The 15,184-nt window shown below is 42.8% G+C and overlaps 1 protein-coding gene across 1 annotated transcript in view; it reads right to left on the reverse strand.

The window, feature by feature from the left end:
* The window catches only part of NPEPPS (aminopeptidase puromycin sensitive), a 61,238-nt gene extending 49,107 nt beyond the window's left edge, over positions 1-12,131 (reverse strand). The window contains exons 1-2 of the mRNA XM_034755643.1: positions 11,862-12,131; positions 1,188-1,272 (exon numbers count right to left, since the gene is read on the reverse strand). Of these exons, the coding sequence (XP_034611534.1) occupies positions 1,188-1,272; positions 11,862-11,984 (208 nt within the window). The 5' untranslated portion in view covers positions 11,985-12,131. The remainder of the gene's footprint in view (positions 1-1,187; positions 1,273-11,861) is intronic.
* Positions 12,132-15,184: the final 3,053 nt, after the last annotated feature.

Consider the following 15,184-nt stretch of genomic DNA (forward strand, 5'->3'; position numbering starts at 1 on the left):
GCATAAGCTTTCGTGGACTACAGCCCACTTCTTCGGATGCATAGTGGGCTGTAGTCCACGAAAGCTTATGCTCTAATAAATTTGTTAGTCTCTAAGGTGCCACAAGTACTCCTGTTCTTCTTTTTGCGGATACAGACTAACACGGCTGTTACTCTGAAACTTAGAATTATGCCTTCTAACCATGTTGCTCCTATGCTTGGAACACTCTCACAAGCATCTACTAAGTATCAGGGGGTAGCCGTGTTAGTCTGTATCTACAAAAACAACAAGGAGTCTGGTGGCACCTTAAAGACTAACAGATTTATTTGGGCATAAGCTTTCGTGGGTAAAAACATCTGAAGAAGTGAGGTTTTCACCCATGAAAGCTTATGCTCAAATAAAACTGAAGCATCTACTAAGTACCTTCTTCCCACCTTCGCCCATGAATCTTTCCTACATTAATCTGACCATTGATTCTACCACACTTCCCTTACCTGCACTGTTACCCCATGTTTTGTCACTTGTGTTGAACTGCACACGCCTCACAGGACAGACCATGTCTCACTCTGGTGTTACATAAATGGATAATAAGGTGTCAGAACAGTCAACCTTAAACATCCCTTGAGCTGAAATGCTAAAGCACAGCAGGGTAGAATTCCAGCTGCAACTCAATTTCCTTTTTTGTGCAAAATTAAAATAGACTATTTTTTTAAAACACAGTGTGTAGAAGAATTAAACTTCGGCTCTGGACTAACGCCTAAACTCAAAGCGTAAAATTATTTGTAATCTCAGCTCTTTCACTCACCCATTTAAATAAATGCTCAAATAATAGGGCTTCTTTCTATGCATTCCTTTTGAATCCACCAACAAGGAAAGAGGGAGAATCTACCTCTTCTTTTTTGCCACTTTTCTATTCAGGGTTGGAAAAGTAGTATCTGCCTACTACCCAACATTTACCATATTGTCCCTCTGTATTTTCCCCCCATTTCAGAACTAGGAGTCCCAATGAAGAATCTGCAAATCAAATTAAGAACATCCACTACATTACACATTTAAAATCTATGCACAGCAAACTAAAGTAGACTAGAGTTTGGTGCAACAGCTAAGAAAATCTTGTGACAGGGCTCAACTCCGTGAATGACGGAACTTCCAGTGTCAAAAGCATTGTGAGGGAACATGTAACAAACTGCATCAAGAGTAGTTCTTACCTTCATCTCCCTCTGGTGCATAGGAGGCTGTAATAATGTCAATGTCAGCACAATTCATCACAATTTGATTGGTTGCCTGTCTCACCTGCAAAAGAAGTTCTATCAGCAAGTGTCATGAAAGGCTCATATACATTACCCTTTAACACTATCTATTGTTTGGTATTCACTTGGTATCTTCATTTAATCTGACATCAGTCATTTGGAATTAGAGGAAATATTGCAACAAAGTAGCTACTAAGAAAAAATACACCACCAAATCCTCTCTTTCTTCCATAAAATAATTTACTAGAACATGCATATTTACATTACATTCAGACTATTTCAACCTATTTATTATTACTTAGATTATACAATTTGGGGGCAGGGATTTGTATTAAATTTGTAGCGGACCCTAGCACAATGGGGCCCTGGGTCCTTTACTGGGATTTCTAAGCACTATCCCCATGCACATAATAAACACTTAGAGAAGTTAGAGATCTTCCCAGTTAGTAATGAGCAATAATGGATTACAGTAGAAGTGGAGAGTAACTCCTGAAGATGAGCTAAAACATCTTACACTGTCAACAATATTTAAAAGATTACACAAGAACTTCATAGCACAGGAACATCTGCTAAAAGGGTAGCATTTAACTTCTAGTAAAACGTTATCTTTCGAGAACTTGTGTCTGTATACACATTGTTTTATTTTTAAAATGGCTGGCTACCAATGTAATAAAGTGCCTCGCTTCTACAACATCTCACTTGGATGCAAAAGCTCAAATAGAGAGATGCCCAAATTAAATACCAATCTACTACAAAATGAGTACAATTCTGGATGAAAGAAAACTGGAAGTTTTTAGGAACTGCTTGTCTCCCACAGTGGCTAGTAACAGATTATTCAGAAGAAAGTGCTATAAACCTGCATGATAGAAAAATACACAAAACACCTACTGAGGCAGTTTCATCCTAACCATAAGTAGTTAGCGACTGGCTTAGTCCTAAGGCAAAAGGGGATAATATTCTTTACACACTTTTATCCTAACTAATGTAACTATAAATATTTTAATAAATGTATAATTATTTTGTGCATACTACAAAGCTCTGCTTCAATCACACTGTGGCAGTGTGCTCCACAGAACTGTGTATGGTATATAAAGAGAGTACTTCCTTCTGTCAGATTTTGATATGTTGCTTTTTAATTTCACTGGGCATAAAATAACCCAACAATATTACCCAGTAAATTTAATGTGGTACCAAAGTACCAAGAAACACATTTCCATGATATGAAACTAAACAAATGTAACAGCTAAAGTGACATGATCTAGATCTGGCAAAGAGCTAATCTTTTTCACATAGTGTACAACTCAGGAGGTTCGACATCCCCTCCCATAAATATAACCTTCATAACCAACACAGTTTCATCATGAGATTATGAAAGGAAATTTCTTATTTAGGTTTAAAAAAAAATAATCAAGGGACACAGTCAATCTGGTTTTCAGAAAAAACTAGATGGCGTGAAAACTTTTTTCTAAATGGTACTAAATTGGAAGACCCTTATTATTCAACCTATTAGTCCAAATTCCTCAGCTAGTTGAGATCTTAAAAGTGGAATGATGCATGAAAGAGCGGTCCAAAGTCCAGAAAATACCAAAGTTAATAACAAGTCTTTGGCTTTAAAAGCTCTGAATAGCCCTAAGCACACACAACTGGTTTCATTAGAACACAGTGCCTGAAATACAGTAGAGGTTAGGATTGATTGGAGACAACTTCATAGTCAAATCTCTGTGAGGATGCACTATTTTTAGATTTCCCTTGCCTCCTGCAAACACAAGCCAGTTTTACAAAAGGGTGCAAAGTGCTGGAAAACATTTATAAGAATCAGGTTAACCGTTAACATGTGATGTTTACTCTATCAGCCCCCACAAATATCAGGTGAAATCAGCAAATTCATATGACTATGCACCAAGAATTATAGAGTACACTTGTGATGCTATAATTACACAGCACAGTTAAAAAAAATCTTCGAACAGGAAAGCAGGTTCTCAGCTTAAGAGACCTCCCCCCGTTCTATTAAAAATAAGTAGGAATCAACTAAATCTTTAACAAGTCTTCAACAATCCTTAAAGACAAGGCAGAATGAAAATAAAATCCATGCAAAACACTCAACATTTAACCATTTCTACCTTACCAGAACCTAAATCTTAAATTTAACAGACATTCATAGTGCCTTGCGGAGACTGATACTTTTAAATAAAAACTAAGTATTTAAGTTAATACTTAGAAAATACAGCTTATAAACTTGAGAAGTTTGTTTTCTGGAAGACAGTTATTCTGCTCATGTAGTAGTTTGTATTCATGAATACAATCACGTTAAGAAGGCAAAAAGCACTCTTGATGGATGCGGTACATTCATTTCCAAGATTATAAATATGTGAAGTGTCACCTTTGCTCCACACAGCTGTACAACATAATTAAGCTGCCCTTCAAACAGATCAGGCTGATCAAGGAGATTCAGTACAAGAAAAAGGTGGAGAGAAGAATAGTAGTAACAGGGCCAACAATAACCAAAATAAAAATACTTGCAATAAAACTGAGATGAGATGGGTGTCGGAGTTTAAATACCCAGCAGATCCCTCCAGAATGGCCATCCTGGAACAGACCAACAGTCTGTCCGCTATCTTGCTACTGTCTGTAGCCTAATAACAGGGAAAGGTGAAGCCCTACTCCAGTCCTCTTCCCGCTCCCCCAACCATGCTTATTTCTCTGGAGAGGAGAATTCCATCGACCCGAGTGGGAGATCAAAGTTTAATGTTTTGAAGCACAAGCTTCCCCTCCTCTCTGTTACCAACTTGAACTGGGTTGTTGATGTCCCAGATATATCAAGTCTCAATGGAAACAACAACTGTTTTTCCATGTTCTCAGAGGAAGAATAGTTATAATTGTTCTACTGAACTCAAACTCAAAGCCAGTTCAATTTCACCTCTTCAAATACCAGTAAAAATTTAACTCTTTTCTTAAGCTTTCCTTGTGAGATTCATTTTCAAAATGGTGTACATATCTGAAGAGGAGTGTCTACTTGCTCATATTTGCATCCACAATTAATTTGGAGGGATCTATAAATTTCACTCTCAAAAAAGGATGCAGAGACTAAGCCTACCTGAAATTTTACTTTTCATTGTCCAGATTAGACATTGCAAAGATCCGAAAATTCAGAAATAATACTTTCACTGAAGTCCGAATATTCATGTAAACCAGCAGCAATTTAAAATAAAAAGTTCATGCCACTGCAAAAATGACCAATTTCATTGGAATAGACGTGAACTAGACATATCAGGCACCTCATTCAGAACTGAAAAGGGTAAAGGCTAACGCTCTGGCTATCATCCAGATCAAACTACCTTAGCACAAAGAATAGTGATCATTGAACAGTTTGAGTCCTTGAGTAATAAGAGAATAAAGGCAGTGAATCTGTGGACAATTACTGCATAAAGGCTAAGTAACTTAACCATCAAGGGAGGTTGGCTCATGGAATCCTTTTAGAGTTTCCATTACATAATAATCAATAAAGTCTGAACTGCATTTACTGGACTTTGCCAACCAGAAAGCCCAACTGTATCCATAGCTTTAAAAGTCAAGCCATTCCGCAATTCATTACCAGGGGAAAATTAGACAGTATGCCAAGATTTCACTCTGAAAATGACCAGTTTTTTATCCTTTAATTCAGATGTATTTTAAAATACTCATGTATAGTTTTAGTTTCAAAGGTCAAAGAGCAATGAGAGTGTTCCCCCCCCCATACACTTTTTTATAATTCCCATCGTCAAGGCTTTCTGGTGTTCAGATCAAATTTAACATAGATGTGTCCATGTTTAACACACTAATAGGTGGGGCACAAGGAAAAGTCAGTTACAGATTACCTCACCTGAACCATAATTCTGAAAGTCCAAAACTTGTGAACATAGATATTTTCATAAGTAATCCAAACACGAGTTGAAGATGTTCAGAAATTTTTGATTAGGTACTGAAGCAGCAGAAGAGTGGAGGGAAAGAAACCTCTTTAGGATTTCTGTACTATTTACAGCAATTAAAAAACAAGACATCTGAGGAGTTCTGATGGCATCTGAATCCACTTGAACTTCAGTCTCAAGGTTTATTCATCAGAAGCCCCTTTTTAATACTACTAAGATCTTAACTTGTAAAATCTTTGGTGCATGGACTCTTTCTGTGTACTGTACAGTTTGTCAACACTTGATAAACAAAACCTTGTAATTTAAAGTTGTCCGATGGTTATTCTAAATATAACATTCCAACAAGCATGTACTCAGTCTGCCAAACGTTTGATTAGTATTTTACTCTCCAGAAATATGAAAACTAGTTCAGAGCCTAGAATGTAAACAAATACCCAGAGAGATCTTTCTTAGAACTGAAAGATCAATCACGTCAATGACAGAAAAGCAGCGGCAGTTACATTTATTAGTCCTTATCCACATTTTTATTCACCTATATCTAGATTGGATTATGGTAGCCAGGTAGTAAATCTACTAATACTGAACACAGTATTGCTCTGCTATAAAAAGCTATTTCATATTTCAATCAGCTTTTGATTCTATTATTTTCCTATAGTTTTCACACACTTCAGAAACGTTTACGTTTACACAATCCCTATGCAAGTGTCTTTTCAATGTATAACGAAGGATAACCGTTTAGTCTGATGAATTATAGCGTTGCACAGAACTAAGAATTAAGGGGTTTTGCCGATTTTGAAAAGCAGGAGGAATGGAAAGAGTAATAGCAGGGACCCCTGACTGTGAAATATAAATGGATTCAAACTTAGTGCATTGCCTTTAATTTTCATACTCAGATCTAAATTAAAGTACAACAAATCCTAACTGCTATACTGGACTCTGACTCAAAGGGTATGTCTACACTGGCACTTCATGGTCAAAACTTTTGTTGTTCAGGGATGTTAAAAAAACATACACCTTTGAACGACAAAAGTTTTACCGACGAAAAGTGCCGGTGTGAACAGCGCTTTGTCGGCAGGAGTGCTCTCCTGCCGACAAAGTCGCTGCCGCTCATGGGGGGTGGACGTTTTTTGTCGGCAGGAGCCGACAAACAGCAGCTACCCTGCATGGCTTTTAGCAGCATGGTGCCACTAAAAGCTGCATAGTGTAGCTATAGCCTAAAAGTTTAAGACTTTACCCAAAAGAGATGGTCTACAAACACTGTATCCTAAAGATGGATCTTCAGAGTCTTAAATGCAACACTTCACAATCAATCAATCCCTAATCAGCCTACTACAAGATCAGACACTATGCATGCCTTCCCCTAGTCTGGCAGACACTGCAAAGGCAAGCTATAAAAAGCGACAGATGCGGGCTAAAACACTGCTAAATATATCAGAATATCCTGAAGACATATTAAAGGGACTGGGAAAGGAGAGATTTAAAAGGTCCATCCATTTTATATTGTATGGCTAGCGTTTTAGGTAGAAGATACCTATTGTGCAGCCAAGACGACTTTTGCTGGCAGTTTATACACAACAAAATTAATCTATCATGAGCTGATATTCTCTGTGTTTAATATGATGGCTTACAATTTCCAGTATGTGCAAACCAGCAAAATCTTGCTGCCCAAGTCTGTCTGAAGCTTTGAGCGGTTACACCCTTAACTGGACAGGTAATTGTTCAGAGGCACTACAGCATTACGAACTTTAATTTATAGGATTAAAACAGAAGTCGAATGTTAGGAGTCAGCTATCAACAAAACTAATCAGCTAACTCAGATTTGCCTTTTCAATTTGACGCTGCTGAAGAACGGTATGTTAGTATATCCCTTCTTTGTTCCTGGTCCAGCATTAAGCCTTTTGGGACATGGAAACAGAATAGACTTCAATTGACCTAGACATGGTGTAATGACTGTGCTGAGATGATGGCTGGCTCCTTAGAAATAGAGTTACAAGGGGAGACTTCCATGAATTGGAGACTTAACTATCTGGCAGTTCATATCTTTTTCTGAATAAACATTACGGTTTTTTTAAAACAGTTCACGAAAAGGTACTTGCAGCAGTTTGGACTATTGAGAGGAAGTGTGGTTAGCGGACTGAACACAGAACCAGGAGCTAGACCCCCTTAGTTTCAATTCCAGCTAAACCTGCAGCTGGCCCATGCCAGCGGACTCTGGTTCGTGAGGCTCAGGCTAAGGGGCTGTCGAACTGTGGTGTAGACGTTCAGGTCCGGGCTGGAGTCCAGGCTCTAGAACCCTCCAAGGTGGGTCTACATCACATCTTCCCCACAATTAAACAGCCCCTTAGACGGAGCCAGCTGGCATGGACTAGCCTTGGGTGTCTAAGTGCAGTGTAGACAGACCCTCTAACTTTAGGAGTATCAGCCCATTTTATCTTCCCCATCTGTAAAATGGGGGATAACAAATGAACTACCTCACAAGATGCTTTTAAGGATCACCGTTTCTAGTGTGATATAAGCATTATGTAATATAAATTTCAGTTTCTACAACTGTTATATAATTTAGAAATCTGCAGAGTTCCATATGTATTTGTGTAAATGCTAAATTTTTGCAGTTAAAAGTCATATTGAATAACCAGACAGAAAACAGCTATAACTTAAATAGTAAGTTAACAAGCTCCATCACTGCTCTGAAAAAGACATTAGATTCCCCTGGCTATAAACGTGAACTTTTTCAAGAGCTTTATCAAGAGGCAGATCATAACATTGTAGTTTCTTGAGAAGAGAGCAGATAACAAGCAAACCTAAAGTGCCAAAATTAAAAACTACATATAAGTACTGGTAATTTTCAAGACTTTGAAATTGCATGATTTGCTTCAGTCAACAATTGACACACAATCTTAACTACTGAATCATAAAAGGTTCTGCTCTCTGCTGCTGACAGGAAAAGACCCTGTATAAGCATAACATTTACTTCTGTGGAGTAAATGAAAAGTTTTTTTTAATTAATCAGTTTACATGGTTAAAAGTTTTCAAAAGTCTGGTGTTCCAAAGCCAAGACTTCAAGCACAACACATATTTGGGCCTCAAATGCCCAGGGCAGCAGTGTCCCCAACAGAAATACTGCACAAAAGACTAACACATCCTGCTTACTGCTACAAATGCAAAGAACAATTTCACTGATTGGACGCTGACCTTTAATCTGACACTCAAAAGGATAGTTGAATTATATATTTATTATTGATTCTACAGCTCACTACTGAGGATACCAAATGGCAGAACATAGACACTTGAGGTACACAGTAGCACAAGCTTTCATAAACAAATTGGTTAACTCAGTGATTCATCCAGGTGTCAATGTTACACCCTCCAGGTCAGAAAGTATTTCTCTTTAACCCCTTAGCAAAAACTACTGTCTGCACAGCCATTGCTAGTACTGGGGTTCTTGTTAATAAATCCTGATATTAGCCCTTCGGGAGGCGGTGATGAGGGTCCAGTTATCACTCTCAATCCAAATCCAAATAATCTGGAAGACTCAAGACCCATAAATTAAGTGTCTATGCATGAAATCAGTTGCAATTTGGTGCCTAGACAAAGGCCTAGGATTCTCAGAAAATGAATAGGCGTATCTTCAAAATATTCCCATTACTTCACATTACATTTTTTCTTCACTAGTTGATGCATTCTCTCTAAAGGCATTGATCAGTGCTCTCTGAACTGTACCCTAACCTTAAGAGCACCTCAAAGGGGATAACAAACCCACCAAATACAAACTCAATGAAGGCCTTTCAAAATTCCAAAACCAGTCCATGCCTTGCACCAAGACCTAAGATCCTAGCAGCACATCTCTAGCACTTGAGCTAAAGAAGAACCACCAAATACAGAATTTCAATATTTCTTCCTCATGATGCAAATTTACTCATAATTGGTCATCTTCCTGCCAAGTCACAGGATTCACTATCATTCATAGCCTTTCACCCACCCCCAATCCTAATCTACACAGACACCAGGAACTTGTCTGGTGAAGCAGTCTTCTCACCCCTATACCTTATATTTAACAACCTTATTACTCACATAGGATTACGTTGACAGAGAGGTTTTAACTCCCTTTTATGATAAAGGATTTTGGGATGGGTGTGTTTCAAACAAGGTATTTACAATCTTCCTCAAATATTTTTCATTCTCCTTTCAAACTGTGCCAGTTTGAAAGAAAGCCCAGCAAGAACCTAACAAATGTGCATCATTTTCAAACTAACTTCAGAGGGAAAAGCCTGAGCACGGTAAAGCTTTTGCCTTTCAGAAAAAGTGAGAAATTCAGTGTTTTGGGCTGTTTACACATTATTTCTGGTAGGGTAGCCTCTTGTTTCACTGACATGTCTGCTCTGCATGATACTGAGGCCCACAGTCCCTTCCAGCTGGGTGTTAACCAAGGGGAAAAGAAGAATTTGTAATGTTATACATAAAGGCTTTCAACCAGATAATTCCAAGTCACTTCAGAGACTGAATGCATACAATACCACTCAAATGCAGCACCATTTAGATTGGAATACTGACTGGGGCAAACCCTGACACATAAGGATGGCCATATGGGGTCAGACCAATGGTCCCTCTAGCCCATTATCCTGTCTTCCGACAGTGGCCAATGCCAGATGCTCCAAAGGGAATAAATAGAACAGGGCAATCATCAACTGACCCATCCCGTCATCCAGTCCCAGCATCTGGCAAGTCAGAAGCTTAAGGACAACCAGAACATGGGGTTGCATCCCTGACCATCTTGGCTAAAAGCCGTTGATGGACCTATCCTCCAGGAACTTATCTAATTCTTTTTTGAATCCAGTTATACTTTTGGCCTTCACAACATCCCCTGGCAACGAGTTCCACAGGTTGACTGCATTGTGTGAAGAACTTTCATTTGTTTTAAACATGTCGTCTATTAATTTCATTGGGTGACCCCAGGTTCTTACCTTAGGTGAAGCAGTAAATAACACTTCCTCATTCAATTTCTCCACACCATTCATTATTTCATAGACCTCTATCATATCCCCATCTCAGCTGTCTGTTTTTCAAGCCAAATAGTCCCACTCTTTTTAATCTCTCCTCACATGGAAGCTGTTCCATACCCTTAATCATTTCTGTTGCCCTTCTCTGCACCTTTTCCAGTTCTAATACATCTTTTTTGACATGAGGCAACCAGAACTGCATGTACTATTCAAGAAGTGGGCATACAATGGATTTATATGATGGCATTATGATATTTACTGTCTTATTATCTATCCTTTTCCTAATGGTTCCTAATGTTAGCTTTTTTTGATTCCCACAGCACACTGAGCAGACCGTTTCAGAGAACTATCCACAGTGACTCCAAAATCTCTTTCTTGAGTGGTAATAACGACCTTAGACCCCATCATTGGGGTTGTATGTATAGTTGGGATTACATTTTCCTGTATACATTACTCTACATTTATCGGCCATTTTGTTGCCCAGTCACCCAATGTTGTGACATCCCTTTGTAACTCTTCGCAGTCTACTTTGGACTTAACTATTTTGAGTAATTTTGTATCATCTGCAAACTTTGCCAGCTCACTGTTTACCTTTCTCCAGATCATTTATGAATATGTTGAACAGTACTGGTGTACAGACCAGATGCTTGGGGTACACCGCTATTTACCTCACTCCATTGTGAAAACTAACCATTTATCCCTACCCTTTGTTTTCTGTCTTTTAACCAGTTAATGATCCATGAGAGGACCTTCTCTCTTATCCCATAATGCTTAATTTGCTTAAGAGCCTTTGGTGAGGGACCTGGTCAAAGGCTGTCTGAATGTCCAAGTGTGTGATATCCACTGGATCCCCCTTGTCCACGTGTTTGTTGACCCGCCTCAAAGAAATCTAACCAATTGGTGAAGGATGCTTTCCCTTTACAAAACCCGTGTTAACTCTTCCCCCAACAAATCGTGTTCACCTGTCCAGGTTTTCCCAGCATTGCCCCCCGCCCCCTTTTTTTTTTCTGGGGGTAGCTGTCCCTGGCAATCTGTTAAGGTGCTTTGTACGCATGGCTAGCAGTCCAGTTTTATGGGCTCAGGAAAAACCCAGTTTTTGTACCTCAAAGGTGGCAACCCTATTCCACAACCATGATTAATACTATTCTTGACTACACTGTCAACCAATTTGACTAGTACTGGTCCTACTACCTACTACTGGATGTTTAACATCCAGACAGAAGAAAAGACAGAGCTTGGATTCTGAGACTCGGAAAGGAAACCTTGGGGAGAAATGGGGAAGCGGACAGGGAACTAACCAAGACATGTGGGGAGGGCGGGGGCGAGCAAGAGCAAATGGCAGGGAACAGAGCCTCCCGACAGAGACCCCCCAAAAGGGAAAACTAAAGGCTGATCTTCAGACACTGCCCCGAAGGTGGGGCCCCCCCCGGGGAGGGCGGCCCCCCTCTGAGCCCCCCTACAGGCCCCCCTTGGGGGGGCCCCCCCCCCCCCCCACCCCCCCCCAGGGGGGGGGCCCCCCCCCCCGGGGGGGGGGACCCCAAGGTTCCTCAGTTGTAAGGACCGGGGTAGGGCGGGGCCGCAGCGCGTGGTCACCCCGCCCCCCTCCTCACCCAAGGCCCAGCCCCCTCCCGTACCCGGCCTCCTGCCTCAGTCTGAGCCCGGGCCTGGCACCTGCACGTCCCCTCCCCCCCCCCCGCCCCCCGCCCCCCCCCCCCCCCCCCCCCCCGTACCTGCACGGCCGCCTCCAGCTTGCCCTCGAAGGTGAAGTCGATGAGGTCGGGCTTGAGGCAGAGCCCGTAGTTGAGCGGGGACACCTCGGCCGGCAGCCGCTCGAAGGGCCGCTTCTCCGGCATGGCGGGGCGAGGGGGAGGAGGCCTGAGGCAGCGGGGACCCACCGAGCGCGCCGCGCGCCGCGCCCGGCCACTGACACACACACACACACACACGGAGGGAAGGACGGGTCGGCCCGGCGCGTTCCCGACACAGGAGTGAGTACGGTCGGGTGAGGGGGGCGGGGCCGAGAGAGAGAGAGAGAGAGAAGGCAGGGGTTGGACGTTGCGTGCGCGGGGACGGCGCCCCGCCCCGCCGCGAGAGGGCGCACGCCACGGCGTGACGAGGCGCGGCGGGCGCGCGCCGGTCGAAACCGCCGCTCCGCGCGCGCGCGAGAGAGAGAGAGAGAGCGAGCGCGTTTGCGTCAGACGCGCGCCCGCGTCCAGGCTCCGGCTCGCGAAGGCGGGGCCGTGCGCGTGCGCGCGGGGAGAGGGTTGCAGGGGGGGAGCCTAGGTGGGGCGGGGAGGGGATACAATCCCCCCTCCCCCCGCTCCCGAAGTGGGGCAGGGTTCCCATGTCTAGAACCTGCAGCCCCCCCCCCTCCCCTTTCTAGAGCCACCCCACCCACCCCTCCCTCCAGAGCTGAGCGCCTCCTCCAGCCACTGCAGCATCTTCTGGGGCGTGTGTCCCCCTCACCCGCCTTCCAACAGCATCAGCCAGGCCCCTGGCGGCGGTGAGCTCGCCTTTAGAGCCACTAGGCTGTTCAAGAAAACGATACATTTGGGGTTCTTCTTATTTGCCTTCTGATTTGTGACCTTCCCCATGTGCTCGGGACACGTTTCCCTGCGTTTCTCCACAACGGGAATGCCACCTGTCCAGGTTTTCCCAGCATTGCCCCCCACCACCACTTTTTTTTTCTGGTGGTACCTGTCCCTGGCAATCTGTTAAGGTGCTTTGTACGCATGGCTAGCTGTCCAGTTTTATGGGCTCAGGAAAATCCCAGTTTTTGTACCTCAAAAGGTGGCAACCCTATTCCACAACCATGATTAATGAGAACCAAGCAGCTCATGAAATAACAGGACTCCAGGAGCTGGGGCTTTGAGGAAAAAAACACCAGTTGAGGTTAACCACTGCTGAGCGGGAGGATACATGAATTTATTTTATTATCAGTGGTGGATCAGTTTCATACAGCCCTTTTCTCTGCCCATTAAGCTTGGGCCTGCACTGAATCAAGCACCTCTGTTCAGCTGAAGGATGTGCAGGTCTCATAAACTAACCCCACCTCTGTATCCTATCACTGGGGTTCCTTAGCTCTCTGTTCAGTGACAGAGAACATTCCATTCCGCCCAGCATGTTAATTTCCACTGTTCCTGGTAGACTGGGGAGAGTAATTTTAGGTCCAATAAATAGGTCCCAGATCTCCTCTATGGGTACACCCAGCGTTAAACATTAACCCGATTAAAATCTCAAATGCCAAAAAATAAAATCTCTTTTTGAGTTCTATTTCCTCCTTTATTTTAAGAGGGAGCAAAATATCTTACGCAGGGAAAGTGTTTTGTTGTTAATTTCCTTCTAGCCTTGGAAACCACAACTGGATTTTTCAGAAGGTTTTATTTTAGTTAAAAGTGATATCTCACTGTTTAAAATATAAGTTAGCACAGAGAGAGAGAGAGCATTAATTTGCTGAGACCCAGAGGAGTTTACAGCAGGAACTGGGGCACGGAAAAAGAACAGACCATCTTGAAGCATAATTAAAAAACAGCTGATGAGCATAGGTTTGTTTGGGATTTCTTTTTGGCTGCAAGGCCCCGAGGACAGGCAAGGAGACAGAAGAGGATGGCTGGAAGTGTGCATGGTATTTAATAAGTTCTCTATACCTGTTCCTCAGGATTGCTTTTCCAATCTCATGGTCCAGATGCCCAGAACTGAACATCTCAGATGGCCTCATGCATTTTCATGGCAGCCAGCCAGCCACAGTGCATTGTACCAGTTGTATGAAGGCTGCCATTGCAGGGGCCATAACTGTGCAGCACCACCTATTAATGCCACTGTATAGAGGAGTCAAATTACCTTTGCCATCAGAAAACCCATTTTCTATGCAGCTGTTTCAATTCATGCTGGGCCAGATCTTGCACCCACTGAAACCAATAGCAAAGCCACGTGGTTCAGGATCAGATCCAGTGTGCTAAAACTTGAGAAACAAATTGTCAACACAGGTAGTGGGGGAGGAAAGGGGGGTTGTTTGTTTTTAATTAATTAGTTAATTGTTGTTAAGTAAATTCAGTGCTGGTGAAAGGTACCAGCGGGAGCCTTGGTTACTGGACTCCTGGATCCCAAACAGGAACAGTATAGAATAGAATCATAGAATATCAGGGCTGGAAGGGACCTCAGGAGGTCATCTAGTCCAACCCCCTGCTCAAAGCAGGACTAATCCCCAGACAGATTTTTACCCCAGTTCCCTAAATGGCCCCCTCAAGGATTGAACTCACAACTCTGGGTTTAACAAGCCAATGCTCAAACCACTTAGCTATCCCTCCCCCCGAGGGGAGCATGGGCAGCAGCAGTACATGTTATCCCATCCTGACATTATTCCTAGATTAATTAATTATTATTAGTTATATCAGCGTCGTGCCCAGAGGCCCCAGTCAGAATCAGGGCCCCGTTGTCCTGGGTGCTGTACAAAGGCATTGGAAAAGACAGCGTCTTGCCCCAACTCTTGTGGCGAAAGGATCAGTTTGTCTCCATTGCCCATTCACTCCTTGGCTGCTTTTCTGAGGCCTGGCCTTCATTACACAATTAGGTCAATGCAAAGCAGCTTACGCTGACCTAACTATGGAAGTGTCTACACTAACATTTTTTCACTCCCACCGATGTAACTGCTGCGCTACGCCAACTTAGTAACTCTACCTCCACGAGAGGTGTAGAGTCAGTGTCGATGTAGTTAGGTCGACGCAGTGTCAGTGTAGACACGGCGTTGCTTACATTATTACTGGCTTTCAGAAGCTATCCCACAATGCCCCACACTGACAGTACAATCGGTACAAGTGCTCCCGGTGAGGTCGCGCACTGCCAACGCAAGGACTGTAGTGTGGACACTCAAAAGTGATTTCATTACTGCTGCGGCTGTATGCTGATGTAATTGAGGCCGTCGGGATAATTTCATAGTGTCGACGTGCCCTGAGCCTGCCAAAAAAGGGCCAATGATTCGAGCCAATGATTTTGGAAATATTGACCCCGGTCTACAGGAAACTGATCTGTTACCACCAAACTCATTGTACATAGG

The sequence above is a fragment of the Trachemys scripta genome, chromosome 23 (genome assembly GCF_013100865.1).
Source record: "Trachemys scripta elegans isolate TJP31775 chromosome 23, CAS_Tse_1.0, whole genome shotgun sequence".
In the NCBI taxonomy this organism is placed as follows: domain Eukaryota; kingdom Metazoa; phylum Chordata; order Testudines; family Emydidae; genus Trachemys; species Trachemys scripta.